General features: G+C 39.9%; 1 protein-coding gene and 1 gene segment (V, D, J or C); both read left to right on the top strand.

The window, feature by feature from the left end:
- Window positions 1-19,810, top strand: part of LOC141556155 (immunoglobulin lambda variable 9-49-like) — a 1,090,947-nt gene that overhangs the window by 832,787 nt on the left and 238,350 nt on the right.
- Window positions 10,690-17,900, top strand: LOC141556044 (uncharacterized). Its single transcript, XM_074289525.1, has one exon. The coding sequence runs from the start codon at window positions 11,757-11,759 to the stop codon at window positions 13,137-13,139; it is 1,383 nt and encodes a 460-aa protein (XP_074145626.1). The 5' UTR covers window positions 10,690-11,756; the 3' UTR covers window positions 13,140-17,900.

The raw sequence follows: 19,810 nt of genomic DNA, 5'->3' as shown, positions 1-19,810 counted from the left end.
TGGCAATCAGTGTGTGCCTCTAGAAAGAATACTGTATTTTGTCACCTCCATTTGGAGGTTCAAGAAAGTATACTATATTTGGTGCCCAAGTGAGGGCCTGGATGTGAAGCCCTACACTCAGCAGATCAAGTGACAGGATTGGTGAGTTCAGTGGAGAACTCCCTCCGACCTGTGAAGACTCTGCTCATCCCCAGGCAGCAGATGGAGCCCAAGGAGGCTGTGACTTCTGGCTTTCTCATGGCCCCCATTCAGGAACCGGTGACGTTCTGGGATGTGGCTGTGGACTTCACCAGCGAGGAGTGGAGACTTCTGGATCCTGCCCAGAGAGCCCTGCACAAGTATGTGATGCTGGAAAACTACCAGAACTTGATCTCTGTGGGGATTCCTGTTTCCACACTGGATCTGATCTCTGTGTTGGAGAAGCAACAAAGAGCCTGGAGTCCCAAGAGCAGAAACTCCAGTGGGTGTCATCAAGATTTCCTTACTGCACATCAGAGAACTCACACTGGAGAGGAACCATTTGTATGTAAAGAATGTGGGAAAGGTTTTAGTCAGAAGTACAATCTCAGTATTCATCAGAGAGTTCATACTAGAGAGAAACCCTTCCTATGTAAGGAATGTGGAAAAGCCTTCAGCCAAATAGGAAGGCTTAATGTACATCAGAGAACTCACACTGGAGAGAAACCCTTTGTATGTAATGAATGTGGAAAAGCCTTCAGCCGTCGAGGAAGCCTTATTGTGCATCAGAGGATTCACACTGGAGAGAAACGCTTTGTATGTAATGAATGTGAAAAAGCCTTCAGTGAGAGAGGATATCTTATTGTACATCAGAGAACTCACACTGGAGAGAAACCCTTTGAATGTAATGAATGTGGAAAAGCCTTCAGCCAAATAGGAAGCCTTAATGTACATCAGAGAATTCACACTGGAGAGAAACCCTTTGAATGTAAAGAATGTGGAAAAGCCTTCAGCCATCGAGGAAGCCTTAATGTACATCAGAGAACTCACACTGGAGAGAAACCCTTTGTATGTAATGAATGTGGAAAAGCCTTCAGTGAGAGAGGATATCTTATTGTACATCAGAGAACTCACACTGGAGAGAAACCCTTTGAATGTAATGAATGTGGAAAAGCCTTCAGCCGTCGATGGTGCCTTACAGTACATCAGAGAATTCACACTGGAGAGAAACCCTTTGAATGTAAAGAATGTGGAAAAGCCTTCAGTGAGAGAGGAAAGCTTACTGTACATCAGAGAACTCACACTGGAGAGAAACCATTTGTATGTAACGAATGTGGGAAAGGTTTAAGTCAGAAGCACAGCCTCACTTATCATCAGAGAGTTCATACTTGAGAAAAACCCTTTGTATGTAAGCCATGTGAAAAAGGCTTCAACCAGAGAGGATACCTCATGTGTCATCAAAGATTTCATACTGGACAGAGATCCTTTGAATGTAAGAATGTGGAAAAGTCTTCAGACATCGAGGATGCCTTACTGTTCATCAGAGAACTCATAATGGAGAGAAACCTTTTGTATGTAAAGAGTGTGGGAAAGGCTTTAGTATGAGGTCTGTCCTTATTACTCATCAGAAAAGTCATATTAAAGAGAAACAGAATATGATGAAATAGAGAGATTTCAGACAGGAACCACCCCTTCACTGTTACCAGAGAATTCATAAGATTCTGGCAACTCAGTAGGAGAAAAATCTATTCTTCTTAAAATAATTCATTGTGGCTCTTTTTTGTTAACATGCCACCTGCACTTCTCAACTAGGTCTTTTTCATCCCCTCCTAATCCAACACATGAAAAAACTGTATGTATTTTTTCACACTTAGTCCTCCATACTTGTAATGAAGAGGGGATGGAGTACCATGGCCTTCCTCAGAATATAATTTGGTTTTTATAACTTCTTTAGTCTGATTTCTAATGTATTGATGTATTTCAAAAATGTAAATGATGTATCTAATGTATTGATGTATTTATTGTATTAATGTATTGATATATTTAATAAATGATATTCTATTTATTATTTTTTACATTTTATTAGCATGTGGTTTCTGAGCAATCATTTACCCTATTGCTTCCTGCTTTACTTGTATGCCAGAAATTTTGGAATATTGACATACTTTTACCATTGTCTTTAAAACTGTTCGTGTTTCTACAATCTGTCCCTTAACTGACATATTTAACAATTCACATTACTTTGGCCAAATTTATGCCAATAAATTTGATAACTTAAGTGAAAAGATGACTACCTCCAAAAATATAGGCTTCCTAGATTAACAGTGGAGGAGATAAACTGCTTAAATAGTCCCCTTTCAGAAAAAGAAATAGAACAAGCTATTAATCAGCTCCCCAGGAAAAAAAACCCCAGGACCATATGGATTTACATGTGAATTCTACCAAACATTTAAAGAACAATTAGCCCCAATGTTATATAAACTATTTTTAAAAATAGGGAATGAAGGAGTCCTACCAAACTCCTTTTATGACACGGACATGGTACTGATACCTAAATCAGGTAGGTTGAAAATGGAGAAAGAAAACTATAGACCAATTTCCTTAATGAATATTGATGCTAAAATCTTAAATAAGATATTAGCAAAAGACTTCAGAAAGTCATCCCCAGGATAATACACTATGATCAAGTAGGATTTATACCAGGAATGCAGGGCTGGTTTAATATTAGGAAAACTATTAGTATATTTGACCATATTAATAATCAAATTAATAAAAACCATATGATCATCTTAATAGATGCAGAAAAAGCATTTGATAAAATACAACATCCATTCCTACTAAAAACGCTTGAGAGTGTAGGAATAAATGGACTATTCCTTAAAATAGTCAGTAGCATATATTTGAGACTGTCAGTAAGCATAATATGTAATGGAGATAAAATGGAACGTTTCCCAGTAAGATCAGGAGTGAAACAAGGTTGCCCACTATCACCATTATTATTCAATATTTTATTAGAAAGGCTAGCCTCAGCAATAAGAGTCGAGAAAGACATTAAAGGAATAGGAGTAGGTAATGAGGAAATCAAACTGTCATTCTTTGCAGATGATATGATGGTATACTTAGAGAACGCCAGAGATTCTAATAAAAAGTTATTACAAATAATTCACAACTTTAGCAAAGTTGCTGGATACAAAATAAATCCACATAAATCCTTAGCATTTTTATATATCACCAACAAAATGCAACAGCAAGAGCTACAAAGAGAAATTCCTTTTAAAACAAATGTCGAGAGTATAAAATATTTGGGAATTCATCTACCAAAGAAAAGTCAGGAATTATATGAGCAAAATTACAAAATACTTGCCACAAAAATAAAATCAGATTTAAATAATTGGAAAGACATTCAGTTCCCTTGGATAGGCCGAGCGAATATAATAAAGATGACAACACTCCCAAATTAATGTAGTTATTTAGTGCTATATCAATCAGACACCCAAGAAACTATTTTAATGACCTAGAAAAAAAGAACAACAAAATCCATATGGAAGAATAAAAGGTCGATAATTTCAAGGGAATTAATGGAAAAAAAGTCAGATGAAGGTGGCGTAGCTGTACCTGATCTAAAGCTATATTAGATAGCAGCAGTCACCAAAACCATTTGGTATTGGCTAAGAAATAGACTAGTTGATCAGTGGAAGAAATTAGGTACACAGGACAAAATAGGGTAAAACTATATCAATCTAGTGTTTGACAAACCCAAAGACACCAACTTTTGGGATAAGAATTCATTATTTGACAAAAACTGCTGGAAAAACTTGAAATTGGTATGGCAGAAACTAGGCATGGACCCACACTTAACACCACATAGTAAGATAAGATCAAAATGGGTCCAAGATTTAGGCATGAAGAACAAGATCAGAAATAAATTAGAGGAACAGAGGATAATCTACCTCTCAGACTTGTGGAGGAGGAAGAAATTTGGGACCAAAGGAGAACTAGAGATCATTATTGATCACAAAATAGAAGATTTTGATTACATCAAATTAAAAAGCTTTTGTACAAACAAAACTAATGCAAATAACATTAGAAGGGAAGTAACAAATTGGGAAAATATTTTTACACTTAAAGGTTCTGATAAAGGCCTCATTTCCAAAATATAGAGAGAATTGACCCTAATTTGTAAGAAATCAAATCATTCTCCAATTGATAAATGGTCAAAAGATATGAACAGACAATTTTCAGATGATGAAATTGAAACTATATCCACTCATATGAAAGAGTGTTCCAAATCACTACTGATCAGAGAAATGCAAATTAAGACAACTTTGAGATACCACTACACACCTGTCAATTGTAATTTCTCTTCCACATTCTGCCTTTTCAAACATGTAAAAAGAGCCACCTTTCCTCTCCCAATAAATCTCTTCTTCAGGCTGCTGGACACATTCCAACATATCCATGTCCTTCCTAAATTGTAGCACCACTATCAATGGGGGAATGCCTGGACAAATTATGACACATGAATCTGTAGTATGAGAAATGATGAAGGAAACAGTTTCTGAGAAACCTGGAAAGATTTGTATGAACTCATGCAGAGGGATGTGAGCAGAACTGAAATAGGTTGTGGTCCCTTTCTTAAAGGGACCTTGTCCAGGAAACTTGTCCTTTCAGATTGATTTATTCCTTTCTGATTCCCAACCCCTCCTACTTGATACATTATCAATTCAAGAAGCTAGGACCTTTTACCTATAAATCCTGGTCAAAAGCACCCCTTTGAATTCCAATAGGAGATCCAGGCTCACCTAGCCCCCATGGAATCTGAGGCAACATGGACTGTCCAAGCCCACATTCTAATGATCTTCTCAGGTTTCCCAACCCCCACTAAGCAAATTCTAGCCCTAGCTAAAACCCAGCCAACTTGGACTTCACCCATGGGCCCCTTTACCTAAATCTCTCATTACAAAACAGCCAAACTAGAGTCCTCTCTTTGCAGAGATTCTACACATTGCAGCAGCATGCATGGCACCAATGACTCCCTGCACAATGGAATCCTGTTTCTCATGCCTTCTTATCTCTACCTTCATCTTTTACTAACTAGATTATAATCTTACCTTCAAACCCCCCTAATAAACCTCTTTTATCAATTTAGGTTTTCGCGTCTGTAATTTCCTTTACAGCAGATTCTTGAGCCACTATTAGACTTCATTTAATTCCTTATCCTTGCTCCAAATCCAAAGGGGTTGCAGGGGAGCTCTATTTGACTCCTGTACTCGGAACCTGACACTTCAACTAAACTCTAATTTCATTTAGGTACCCCAAATCTAGACCTCATCAGAACAAGGACAACAATTTATGCAACAGCAATATAGTATAAAATCTTTGCCTTCATATTTTATATACAGCATTACAGAAAACCTTGTTTTACCCCAATAATAAAATTAAAACTTTTTTTTTCCAAAAATTTAAAAGAAAGAAAGATTTGGGAGCTGTGATCATTTCACTGATCAACTATGATTAAATAAGACTAATGATGAAACATAGTACTGCTCTTTATACACAAAGAACTGACAGATTCAGAGTTTTAACTGAAACATTTTTTGTTGTCCATAGGTAATACTTGAGTTTATGTTGCTTGACTCTCAATGTTTAGAAAAGGGATCATTTTTCCTTCTTAATGGGAATGAAATCATATTTTAATGGAAAAGTAATTAATTAAATAAAAAACAAACAAAGAACCTAGAAATTTGATCTAGATTCAGTATACAAATTCATCATAATCCTAATTCTGGATTAATGGACCTTAAGATCATATTAGCTATTTGGAACTTCTTTCTTATATTGTTGATTCATATTGAACTTGTGATCCACTAAAATAGATTTTTTTTCGACAATTTTCAAGCCATACCTCTCCCACCTAATAATTATAATATTATAATTTTGACATCATTTTATTCCTATTACATTTCATGTTGTAAGTTCTTGCCCATTGTTCTAACCCATAAAGTTCTTTAGGCTTTGGATTCTCTCTTCCAATGTGTTGTCCATGCTTTCCAATAAATTATCAGCAAATTTGGGATACATGAGGTAGTTGCCACTTTTTGACTTAAAAAGTCAAATGATGGACAAACTGAGAGGGGGGAAGATAGAGAAAAAGAGAGAGAAAGGGAGAGAGAATGGAATGGGAGGAAAGGACAAACATATAGATATATTTTCTCTTTGTTCCCTGGCACATAGAAGACACTTAATAAATACTCCATGATCTACAGATAAGATTGGATTTCAATCGGAACCCTGGTTTTGTTCAGTGTAATCTATCCCCAGCTCTTAAATTCAAGGGAGCCACAAATTTCTGGGACATGATAATAAGGGTCCAACAAGATCAGTCCCAATTCACTAGGAACATTCAGACCTAGATCTACTTGCATGCTAAAGGGCATCATACTTATCCACTAATCAAGAAAAGCCTCACACCTCTCATTAGCTTTTCAATACTCAGTTCTCCCACCAGCAAAATCTTTCAAAATTGCAAACTGTAACCTCAGCTACCAGCCAAAGGCCTTTCCCAGCTCAATTCTGGGTTGCTACATAAGGCCATTGATCAAACCTGTTCCTCTCTACTTGAAAGATGAAAGATGCTAATAGTGCCCTAAAGAATTAAAGGGCAATTTTTTCACTGTGCTTTTTCTCTGTTTTCTACACCTTTGCACAACATGCCTAGAATGATATCTTCACTAAATACTGTACAGACAGATATGCATACAAATAGATGTACAAAGGAAAAAATAGTTATAAACCTTCAATCATTTTCCTGGAAGGAATGGGACTCATATGTCATATGGTCTTCATGATAAAAGAAATCCTTTTAAATGACCCCTGGGGTGTAATATATTTGTTTTTTATGGGTTCCTGAGTCTTTTTATATATATATATATATATATATATATATATATATATATATATATATTATATTATCCCTTGTATTCATTTTTCCAAATTACCCCCCCTCCCTCTATTTCCTCCCCCCGACGACAGGCAATACCATACATTTTACATGTGTTACAATATAGTCTAGGTACAATACATGTGTGTGAATATAATTTTCTTGTTGCACAATAAACATTAGAATCCGAAGGTACATGCAACCTGGGCAGACAGATATTAGTGCTAACAATTTACATTCCCCTCCCAGTGTTTCTTCTCTGGGTGTAGCTACCTCTGTCCATCATTGATCAACTGGAAGTGAGTTGGATCTTCTTTATGTTGAAGATTTCCACTTCCATCAGAATACATCCTCATACAGTATTGTTGTTGAAGTGTACAGTGATCTTCTGGTTCTGCTCATTTCACTCAGCATCAGTTGATTTAAGTCTCTCCAGGCCTCTCTATATTCCTCCTGCTGGTCATTTCTTACCGAGCAATAATATTCCATAACCTTCATATACCACAATTTACCCAACCATTCTCCAACTGATGGACATCCATTCATCTTCCAGTTTCTAGCTACAACAAAAAGAGCTGCCACAAACATTTTGGGTGCCTGAGTCTTTTGACAAAATGAGAAGTTATTTACTTCATCAAGAGAGGGAAGGAAGATTATAGAATCTCAGACTTGGAAAAGAGAAGAGATACTATCAGTTTCTTGTTAATTATTATTTAGCCTTCACTTGAAGATCTAGAGGAATGGAAACCTTCATATATTCCAAGGTAGCCTATTTTATTTACTCGTATAATGAGGAGATTTTTACATTACAAAGGATCTATTTTTTTCTCTCCGCAATTTCTATCCATAGATTCTAGTTTTCATCTCTTTGTTTTAAAACTTTTAAAAATCTTTCTTTTAATTCTAATTCCTTTTCAACATTCCATGTTTTTCTTGACTTGTTGGACCCGTAACACTATTTAAAATGATGTCAGGAATAACTCCCTGTTGATCTGAGTTCCTGTTGCTTTGGTGGTAATTATGGTGGTGGTGGTGATAAGTCATTTCAGAATATCTCAAGAGTCTAAATTAATTTCTCTTAGCACCTGGGAAGTGCATCTGCTATCCAGAATTAAGCAGCTCAAAAGTCAGCTAATTAGTTTTTCTAGGAACTGCCTGGGTAGTGGATGGTTCAGAGGATAAAGGACCCGTGCTGGAGTCAAGCCCTGAGTTCAAATGTGGCTTCAGACATCATGTACATGAGGTCCTCTAAAAAGGTTTCCTATTTTTAGTTTCTACTAGTAGCAACTCAGGCCTATTGGGTTCTTATGAATCTTCTTCAAGGTATTTTCTTAACTTATCTGTAGAGCAAAGATGTGAGATATAAAGAATCACAAAAGTCTGACCTGGTGTTGAAATATTCCTTCTATTTCCGTTGCTCTCTATGTACTACAGAACCATAGAGACACATTAGACCACTTAAGAATAGGTTAGCAAATGTTTTAACTATTTTGTTTAAGATTATTTTTATTTCCTAAAATATTTAACCGTGAATTTGTCAATATTTAACATTTTATTGTTTCCTATTTGCATGCTAAAATGAAAATTTATTTTTAAAGTTTTGTGTTCCAACTCCCATTTTCTATCTTTCTTTATGCTGCTCACTCCTTGACTTGATAAGCATTTAGATATTGTTTATATATGTGGAATCATGTAAAAATTTCGATTTTAGTCATTCTGTAAAAGAAAAGAAACAAAGAAAGAAAATGAAAATAGCATTCCTCAATTAGTAATCAGATGATATTAGATTTTTGGGGGGGTTTTTTTGTGTGATAATGGATACTCTTTCATCATTAGTCCTTGCAAAATGTCATTGATCATCCTGTTTCTAAGAAATGCTACATTCCGTGCAACAAGAAAATGGTATTTACACACATGTATTGTATCTAGGTTATATTGTAACACATGTAAAACGTATGGGATTACCTGTCATGGGGGGGGGAGGGAGTGGAGGGAGGGAGGGGATAATTTGGAAAAGTGAATAAAAAAAAATGCTACATTCCTTCATTGTACAATATTGCTTTTCATGGTGTTTCCCAGGTTCCATTCACTGCCCTTTGAATCAGTGTATCTAAGTCTTCCCAAGTTTTTTGCTCTCATTTCATCCTGTCCCTCCTCAAAGGTGTCACTGGGTCATGGTTCGGCCATGGAAGGAGGACAAACTGACCCCGACCTGGGAAGGAGTGCTCCAGATCCTCTTGACATCAGATACAGTAATGCTATATGGGAAAGAGGATGGACTGAGCATACCAGAATTAAATTGATTTTGTCCTTGTGACATTTCTCCAGTAAATCCTCTTCTCTGCTCTGCCGCTCGTCCTCCCTTCCTCCCTAGATTCCTGCAATCGCTTGCTGATGGGCCTTTCCCTCCTCCCATCCATCCTCCGTTCAGTCATTTCAGGGATTTCCCTAAAGCACTGCTCCAGTCCTGTCCAACGACCTCTGTCTCTAAACACATGGCAGGGCCTCCCCGCTGCTCCTTCAAAGCCCTTCCTCTCTCCTCCTATTTCACTCCCCACAGGGACTCTTCCGTCCAGGGGCTCCAGCCTCCTGTCCCATGAAGAACCCATGTCATCTCTCCATCCCAAGCATTCCTTCTCCTGCTCCCCAAGCCTGGGAGGCTCCGCCTCCTCAACTCCGGCCACGGGCTTCAGCTTCCAGCGCAGCTTCCCGGGCCTCCATTGTCTCCGCAGAGCTGCGGGCAGAGGCGAGGCCTGTCCGAGGCGAGCAGCTCCAAGTCAGGGAACCTTTATTAAACGCCTGTTGTGTACCGGGGGAGGCGGAGGAGAGAAGGGGAAGGGAGCTCCCCCTTACAGACCCCAAACAGCCGCGACCCCGGCGAAGGGAGGGAGAAGCCGGAGGCGCCGCCGGCGGTGACTTCCTCGGGCTGGCGGATCCCCGCCCACAGAGACCGCGGCCGCCCAAGTGAAAGCCGTTGGCTCCTCGAGGAAAGCCGGGGGAAGTCGGGGCCGCCCCTGACAAGCAGAGCCGGGACCTTGCCCACAAACGCCGGGGTGACCGAAGCTAAGGTTTCCCAGCAGCCTGTGCGCCCGTGACCGCCGGACTACAATTCCGGAAAGCCGCGGGCTGAATTGTGGGGCTGAAGAAAACCTTTCCAAATCCCCGGACTGAGCGAGCCCTGCGGTTTGTGTCACTGCGCACGCGTGGCCCCGGCTCCCGCTGTTAGCTTCGGGCAGGAGGACGGTCCCCTGGCTTCGGTCCTGACAGTGCGCACGCGCTCTCAGGCTGAGCCCCGCTCCTTGAGCCACAGTCTTCTATGACCAAGGTGTCTCGTACGTGCGCGTGTACACAGTGCGTGTGTACAAGCTCCTGAGTGTGCGCCAGTACTAGCGTTCGTGAGGTGCCTGTGAGTGTGCGTGCAGCCCCCCATCGCCCGCAGCCTCCCCTCCCTCCTGGGTCCTGCCACCGCCCCTTTCAGGAGCGCTCCCTCCCCCACGGCGGCTGAGCCCCTGCCGCCTCCTCTCCTTGCCCTCTCTCCCCTCCCCCACGTGGTGTCCCGTCGTTGCTGTAGCTTTGGTCTCCTGTCTCGGGGTCCCCCGCCCCCAATTCTTCTCCGGTCACTCCTGCGTCCTCTGTCCGGCTCGGAAGCCCTCTCCTGGCCGGGCCCAGCCCGTGGCTCCTCCTCCAAGAAGCGTTGGCCCAGCCCCTTGGAGGGTCATTGCTGGGGGTGGGGAAAGGGGGGGACCGCACACCTCGGGGTCCCGGCAGGGGGAAGGGCCAGAGGCCAAGGTGACCTCAGCCTCTCTCGGGGGCCGGGGCTGAGCCGGGCTGTGGGGCTTCCCATTGTCCCGGGGCTTCCCTGGCTGTGGCTGAGCCCTCCCCACAGGCTGCCGCCCTGCCGGTCCCGGGGGAGGTTTGGGCTGCAAGGAGCCAGAGGCCCCGGGGATGCGGCTCTTCCTGGGCCCGGAGTCTCCCTGGGTGAGGCCAGGAGGGGGCAGTGGCTGGCAGCCCTGGCAGTGCTTGAGCCCCCCCCTCCTCAAGGGACACTGGGGGGATGACTCAGGCCCAGGGCAGGGGTGAGACTTGCCTGGCTCCCTGGGAGCTTGTGGTTCTTGATGACTGGGAAAGAGAAGCACCTGTTCCCTCCAAACACTTGGGGTCTTCCAACTAGATTTGTCCCAGGTGGATGGTTCCAAGTGCTGGAGCCCGCCCTAAGCTGATGCCAAGAGACATTTCATCTACTTGTGTTTGTGTTGATTGGCAGAGGGCCTCAGAGAGTGGGGGAACTCTGGGTAAGGTATAAGAGCCTTTGGCTCAGAGAGAACCTGCTGACCATGTCTGATTATCTTCCCACCTCTCTTTGGTGTTCTCACCTCTCAGGAGAAGTCAATGTAACCACCTGTGTTCTGTTTACATGTAAACAGCAGGGTACTTATACTTAACAAAAGTGTTAACACAATGTGCTATGGGATGCACTGCTGCCCTAGTTAACACTTGCTCAGTGTGCTGTGCTGATGTAATCATGCTGAGGTATTTAAGGGCTGAGAAGACTGGAAAGAGACACTTCATCTTGGACTGTCCTGGTGGCTCTCCTGCCTCCCTCCCTCCTCCACTAAGACCAAGGCTGGTCTGGAGATCCTCCAGAGAGCTAGTCCGGACACTACACTTTGGCACCCAGTGTGGGCCTCTAGAAAGCCTAGTGTATTTATTTGACCCAATTTGGAGGCTCACTATATTTGGCCCCCAAGTGAGGCTCTGGACCTGAAGCCCTACACTCAGCAGCTCAACTGACAGGAGTGGCGAGTTCACTGGAGAAGCCCCGAGACCTGTGGAGACTCTGCTCATCCCCAGGCAGCAGATGGAGCCCAAGGAGGCTGTGACTTCCGGCTTTCTCATGGCCCCAACTCAGGAACCCGTGACCTTCCAGGATGTGGCTGTGGACTTCACCAGTGAGGAGTGGAGGCTTCTGGAGCCTGCCCAGAGGGCCCTGCACAGGTATGTGATGCTGGAGAACTATCAGAACCTGCTCTCTGTGGGGATTCCTGTTTCCAGACTGGATCTGATCTCTGTGTTGAAGGAGCAAGAAGGAGCCTTGAGTCCCAAGGGCAGAGATTCCAGTGGGTGTCATCAAGATTTCCTTACTGAACATCAGAGAACTCACACTGGAGAGAAACCATTTGTGTGCAAGGAATGTGGGAAAGGTTTTAATTGGAGGAACGCTCTCACTGTTCATCAGAGAGTTCATACTGTAGAGAAACCCTTTCTATGTATGGAATGTGGAAAAGGCTTCAGCCAGAGTGGACACCTTACTGAACATCAGAGAACTCACACAGGAGAGAAACCCTTTCTATGTAAGGAATGTGGAAAAGCCTTCAGCCTTCAAGGACACCTTACTGAACATCAGAGAACTCACACTGGAGAGAAACCTTTTGTATGCGAGCAATGTGGGAAAGGTTATAAGCAGAGGTGCAATCTCACTATTCACCAGAGAGTTCATACAGCAGAGAGACCCTTTGAATGTAACGAATGTGGAAAAGTCTTCAGCCAGAGAAAGTGCCTTATTGTACATCAGAGAACTCACACTGGAGAGAAACCATTTGTATGTACGGAATGTGGGAAAGGTTTTACTGTGAGACACCGTCTCACTACTCATCAGAGAGTTCATACTAGAGAGAAACCCTTTCTATGTAAGGATTGTGGAAAAGCCTTCCGCCATCGAGAATACCTTGCTGTACATCAGAGAACTCATACTGGAGAGAAACCATTTGTATGCAAGCAATGTGGGAAAGGTTTTAGTCAGAGCACCAATCTCACTATTCACCATAGAGTTCATACTGGAGAGAAACCCTTTGTATGTAATGAATGTGGAAAAATCTTTAGGCAACAAGGAAGCCTTACTACACATCAGAGGATTCACACTGGAGAGAAACCCTTTGTATGTAATGAATGTGGAAAAGCCTTCAGTAAGAGAGGACACCTTACTGTACATCAGAGAACTCACACTGGAGAGAAACCCTTTGTATGTAATGAATGTGGAAAAGCCTTCAATGAGAAAGGATGTCTTATTGTACATCAGAGAACTCACACTGGAGAGAAGCCATTTGTATGTAAGGAATGTGGGAAAGGTTTTACTCAGAGACACCATCTCACTTATCATCAGGGAGTTCATATTCATTCCATCTCACACCACCATGGAGGCTGGCCTCCTGTATATCCCCCACTGAGACCAAGGCTGGTCTGAAAGTCTCTCCAGAATACTGCCCAGCCCCAGGCAAGGAGAAAATAAAGAATTTGGACTTTAACACCTGGCTATTCTCCCAGTGATTACTGAATTGAAACAAAGGCTGGTCCAGAGACCTCCAGAAAACCAATAAGAACATTAAACAGTGTAACAGCTTTTTTGTCAGTTAATTTCTGCTATTCCATCTTTCCATTTCCTTCTCCTGTCTACTCTTCTGCCTTCTTGGTTCCACCTTCCAAAATAGAGTTCTCCATATGAAACAATTTTCTAAAAATGATACCAGAGGAAGAATCTAGAAAAATTTTGATTAAATGATTGGAATGAAGAATTGAAGATGAAATTTTGGTATCAATACATTGTGTCTTATACTTAATTTCACTTGCCAGACTAAGAAAGGGAAAATCATTGTGATACAATCAATCAATGAACATTTATTAAGATCTTTTTATATGTAAGACATTGAGCCAAATGATTGGAAGCCAAAAGAAGCAATAGACAGTCCCTCCATTAAAAATCTCACAATGCAGTGGGGAAAACCAGAAGAAAACTAATATGTATAAATTATATATAGATATAGATATAGATATATAATTTAAAAATAGGAATGAATTGTTTTAGAAAAATTGACAAAGAGATGGCACAGTAAATGGAACACAGAGCTTACAGAGTGAGGAAGACTTGAATTCAAATCCCAGGTCAGAAACCTAGTTAGCTAGATGACAATGGATATGTTACAGTTGACCTCATCTGTAAATTGAGCTAGAGAAGGAAATGGCAACAGAACAAAGTATCTTTGCCCAAAAAAAACTCAAATGTAGTCACAAAGACTCTGACTGATTGATTGATTCAGCCAGGAAATAAGTGGTAATTTTAAAAACATTTTATAATGACAATTATTGAGGTGTTTTTAGAAAAGGATGTCACTAAGGGATAACATTTCCATAGAAACTTAGGGAAAATTACACATTCATAAATATGTAAGGAAATGCTCTTAATATGTTCAGTTTTAGTTTCTCTCCTACTTTCTATATTCAGTTCCTTAAAGAGTACCATTCACCTGGATTTAAACAGTCAACCCTATTGTGTAGGGGGGAATACACAAACACACAGAAATGGATGACCCTCAGGCTTGTCTTTAGACCCTAATTTTCTTTATTGGGTTTGAGTCCAAAGGAACAAGGATCATCCTTAACTATTTACACAAATGTCAATGTCACAAAAAGCTGAATGACAAAATATACTCCCTTTCTCCCTCCATCTCTCCCTCTTTTCCTTCTTTCCTTGCTTCCTTTCTTTCTTCCTTCCTCTGACTTTGTGTGACCTTGCATAAGTCACAAGTTCCCTTACTCACTGTTTTGTGATTTATAAAACAAGATTTGTCTTAAAGACCTCTAAGATCCCTTCTGGTCCTGTTTCTGTGAGTCTGTGATCATGCCTGGTTCGTGCTAGACTCCTAGAGTTGGAATCAACGGACTAGGGTGCTCCTGGACCAAACTCAAGAATGGACTGTCATTTCAGCTAAATCTAAAAAATTAATTATCCTCCTTACAAAAATCAATTGCTTTTTCATCATTCTTTGACTTCTGGCTTTTCCTAATAGTGAGCCATTAAACATCAATGTCATAACAGGGTCACCTTTCTTGAGATCAGATTAGAACTCAGGTCTTCCTAATGGAAGCCTCATGTTCTATAAGCTGTACCACTTAGCTGCACCCAAGATTATCTTCTGTGTACTCTGAATGTTTCATAGTTTTCCAAATTTTTAGTTCTGTTTTCAGCTTTAATAATTTCTGAAGGATAAATATAAATAAGTGTAATAATATGCCAAAGGTTGATTTCTTAAAAATTTTTAAATACTGAATATTTAGTATTAAAATTTAAGATAATCACCATATTTTGATATACTTCATTGCTCCAGTCAATTTTTGAACTTCATAAATGTTTTCATCAGTTGTTGCTCAGTAACTGAGAAGATGTCATATGAAGCTAGGATTCTAGTTTCAAAATCAGCCCCCAAAGAGGATTTTTGACAACTTTGATGTGATCCTCAACAATAACAACAAAATTAAATGAAGATTGGTCAGGTATCCAAGATGGCAAGAATGAAGACCTCGTCTACTCTAGTTTGAGAAAGTATCATCCAAAAAATTGAACTAAAATGACAAATTATTATTCAAAACTTTAAAAACTTCATAAATGTAAAAGAAAGGAAATAATTAAACTTTCAGATGTCATCTGTTTCAAGTTTATATGCCATTTGTATACATGATTATATGCCTGGACTCATTAAAGTTCAAAAGTAAATTAAGAGTTTTGTAACACTTTAGATACTGCTTATAGACTCTTGTTCCCTCCCTTTCCTTCCTCCTCTTACTCAGAATATAAGTTTTATTAGAGTAAAGATTATTTGGGTTGGGGAGGAGAAGACTGTTTTTTGGTATTTTCCCAACTGCTTAGAACAATGTGTGTATCATAGTAAGTACTTCATAATGCTGATGGACTCAACTTTCCTTCAGGACAAAGCCTAAATGAAAGTTTAATTAGTAACTTCAGTAGAAACTCTTATCCCAGGATGTATGAGAAAGAATATATGCATTGATTCCTTAAATATTCAGAAAGCTTGAGCAGCAATCTTTTCAATTGAAATTGCAATAATGAAGATGAATGTTTGTATCCATCCTGTAATTCTTGTCTGGGTTGCACATAAATTCCCAGAGGATCCATCAATATGATGGAGTCCTTCTTTACTTTCTCCTGCTATCTGTAGGGCACTTGCTCTGACTCTTCCTTGCCATGTGACCAGCTCATCTTCTTGTCCTACAATTCCTTCATGTGAAGTTTGAGCAATGTCAATTATCCCAACAAAGGACACCAAGAAATTTCAGAAAACTCTTTGATCAGCCATCATGACTGTCTTGACAAATGGAGAGAGGCAAATGCCAAAAATGATACCAAGTAGATAATAAATTAGCTCATAAAATCTTTAAATCTTATGATCTATTTGTGTTGAAAAAAGGAAAACACAACTCTGGGACCCTACAATCTGGTGGGAACCCCACCTGGCTGTGTCCAATAAGAAATCCAAGCTATGTCAAACTCCTGAGGTTAAATTTATGCTCTAACATTGTCCATGCCCCACAACTCCATCTTTGTTGCACCCTTTGTGCCCATCACTGCATTCTGCCTCTTGGTGTTTTTCTCATCACCCTTTCCCCATTCTTTGTGGTGTCTTTCTTCTCATTTCCCAACACACCTTGTGAGGGTCATTCTCCTTGGAGAAAACTACCCCTTTTAGAGGGCTAAACCCCTCTATGTATTCAGCCTGCCAATCAGCAGAGTACTCCCACTTCATAACAGACTTGGGTCCTGACCTTTAATGGATTCTGCCAAATTTCTTTCCTTGGCATTGTTGAGGTGTGAGAAGTGAGGGGTGAGAGATACTCTAACAGCAATGGAGTCCCCAGGCTGGTGTTGCAGGGTTTTGTGAAATAATTTCAATGCATGATCTGCAGGTGACGGTTTTGGTAAAAAAATGGATTTATTACACTGACAAACCACTTCCCAAAGGGCTAGTTCCAAATAAGAATTGAGCAAAGGTTTGGGGTACAGGATCACTTTTTATTAGCCTTCTATGGTTTGGGGCTAGGGAGTGATTAAGGGCTAAGTTTCAGTTCAATAAAGTGTGGTGATTGTTTCCCAGACCAAACTGATTCTCAAATTATTTGGAGGTAGGAGATTTTCACGGGAATGAGGTAGGAGACTGAGGATCATTTTTAGGAATTTCCCCAGGCCAGGTGGCCCACCCTCCACAAAGATCAGGGAGACACAGTGTCCCATTACATCAGTCCTCCTAATACATTTCATGTTGTAACATCTTGTGTATTGTTCTAACTTGTAAAGATCTTTAGGCTTCTAATTCTGTGTTTCTGATTCTTTCCAATAAATTATCAGCAAATTTGGAATGCATGAGGTAGTTGCCACTTTTTGATTTAAAAAGTCAAATGATGGACAAGATGAGAGGGGGGAAGACAGACAGAGAGAAAGAGAGAGGGAGAGAGAGAGATATTACACATGGAATGGGAGGAAAGGACAAATATATATTTGTTCCCTGGCACATAGAACACACTTAGTAGATACTCCATGATCTATAGATAAGATTGGATTTCAATCAGAAGCCTGCTTTTGTTCAGTGTAATCCATCCCCAGCTCTTAAATTCAAGGGAGCCACAAACTTCTTCTGGGACACCATAATAAAGGTCCAACAAGATCAGCCCCAATTCACTAGGAACATTCAGACCTAGATCTGCTTCCATGCTAAAGGGCACCATACTCATCCACTAATCAAGAAAAGCCTCACACCTCTCATTAGCTTTTCAATACTCAGTTCTCCCACCAGCAAATTCTGTCAAAATTGCAATCTGGAGCTTCAGTCACCAGCCAAGGGCCTTTCCCAGCTCAATTCTGGGTTACTACATAAGGCCATTGATCAAACCTGTTCCTCTCTACATGAACGATGAAAGATGCTAATAGTGCCCTTAAGAATTAAAAAGGGGCAATTTTTTCACTGTACTTTTTCTCTGTTTTGTACACCTTTGCACAATATACCCAGAATGATATCTTCACCAAATACTTTACAGATATGCATATAAATTGATGCACAAAGGAAATAATACCTATAATAATATCTTCAATGATTTTCTAGAAAGGAAGGGGCTCATCTGTTATATAATCATGATAAAACAAAATAATCATTTTAATGACCCCCAGGGTGTAATATATATATATATGCATATATATATGTATGTGTATATATATATATATATATATATACATATATATATGTTTGCATGAGTCCTTTGACAAAATGAGAAATCAATCACTTCATCAAAAGAGGGAAGGAATATTATAGGATCTCAGAGTTGGAAAGGAGCAGAGATATTATCAGTTCCTTAATAAATTATTATTTAGCCTTCACTTGAAGATCTCAGGAATGGAAAGCTCCGTATATTGCAAGGCAACCTATTTTACTGATTCAGAAGATGGAGAGATTTTTACATTACACAGAATCTAATTTTTTCTCTCTGCAATTTCTAGCCATACATTATAGTTTTCATCTCTTTGTTTTAAAACTTTTTGAAAACTTTTTTTTTTCTTAAAGTCTCTTTCTTTTTCAACATTCCATCTTTTTCTCGACTCCTTTGGACCCATGACCATATACAAATTGATGTGAGGAGTGACTCCCTGTTGATTTGAGTTCCTGTTGCTGTGGTGGTGATTATGGTGGTGGTTGTGGTGGTGGTGGTGAGAAGTCATTTCAGAATATCTCAAGAGTCTAAATTAATTTCCCTTAGCACCTGGGAAGTACATCTGCTATCCAGAATTAAGCAGCTCAAAAGCAGTTCTTACACAATTCACATTTTCAGATAATGAGTTTTTCTAGGAACTAGTTGGGCAGTTGGATAGTTCAATGGACAAAGGGCCAGCTCTGGAGTCAAGACCTGAGTTCAAATGTGGGTTCAAACATCATGTAGATTGGGTCCTCTAAAAAGGTTTTAGTTTCTAGTAATAGCAACTCAGGCCTATTTGGCTCTTATGAACTTTCTCCTTCTAGATATTCTTTTCTTAAAACTTATCTGCAGAGCAAAGTTATGTGAAGTATAAAGAATCATAAAAGTCTGACCTGGTATTAAAATATTCCTTCTATTTCCATTGCTCTCTATGTACTACAGAACAATAGAGACACATCAGACCACTTATGAATAGGTTAGCAGATGTTTTAACTATATTATTTTAAATTATTTTTATTTTCTAAAATATTTAACATTTGTTGTTTTCATTTGCATGCTAAAATGATAAATTCTTTTTTAAAGTTTTGTGTTCCATCTTTGATTTTTCCATCTTTCTTGATGTTGCCCACTCCTTGACTTCACAAGCATTTAGATAATATTAATCCATATGCAATCATGTAAAAATTTCCATTTTAGTCATTCTATAAAAGAAAAGAAACAAAGAAAGAACACAAAAATAGCATTCTTCAATTCGTAGTCAGACTATTATTTTTTTGTGATAGTGGATAGCCTTTCATCATTAGTCTTTGCAGAATGTCATAGTTCATTGTGTTGCTGGGAATTGCTACATCCCTCATTATACAATATTGCTTTTCATGGTGTACAATGTTTCCCAGGTGCCAGTCACTTCCCTTTGAATCATTGTATCTAAGTCTTCCCAGTTTTTTGCACTTTTGTTTCATCCTGTCCCTCCTCAAATGTGTTTGCTTCTAACCACCTTCTAGCCCACAATGCACTTTCTTTCTTTTATATATATATATATATATATATATATATATATATATATATATATATTTATAATATTATCCCTTGTATTCATTTTTCCAAATTGTCCCCCCTCCCTCTACTCCCTCCCCCCTGATGACAGGCAATCCCATACATTTTACATGTGTTACAATATAACCTAGATACAATACATGTGTGTAAATACCATTTTCTTGTTGCACAATAAGCATTAGATTCCGAAGGTACATGTAACCTGGGCAGACAGATATTAGTGCTAACAATTTACATTCACTTCCCAGTGTTTCTTCTCTGGGTGTAGCTACCTCTGTCCATCATTGATCAACTGGAAGTGAGTTGGCTCTTCTTTATGTTGAAGAT

This window comes from Sminthopsis crassicaudata, chromosome 1, assembly GCF_048593235.1.
Source record: "Sminthopsis crassicaudata isolate SCR6 chromosome 1, ASM4859323v1, whole genome shotgun sequence".
NCBI classification, from domain to species: Eukaryota; Metazoa; Chordata; class Mammalia; order Dasyuromorphia; family Dasyuridae; genus Sminthopsis; species Sminthopsis crassicaudata.
Note: the sequence above shows the minus strand (reverse complement) of the source record. Positions and strands in the feature narration are given on the sequence as shown.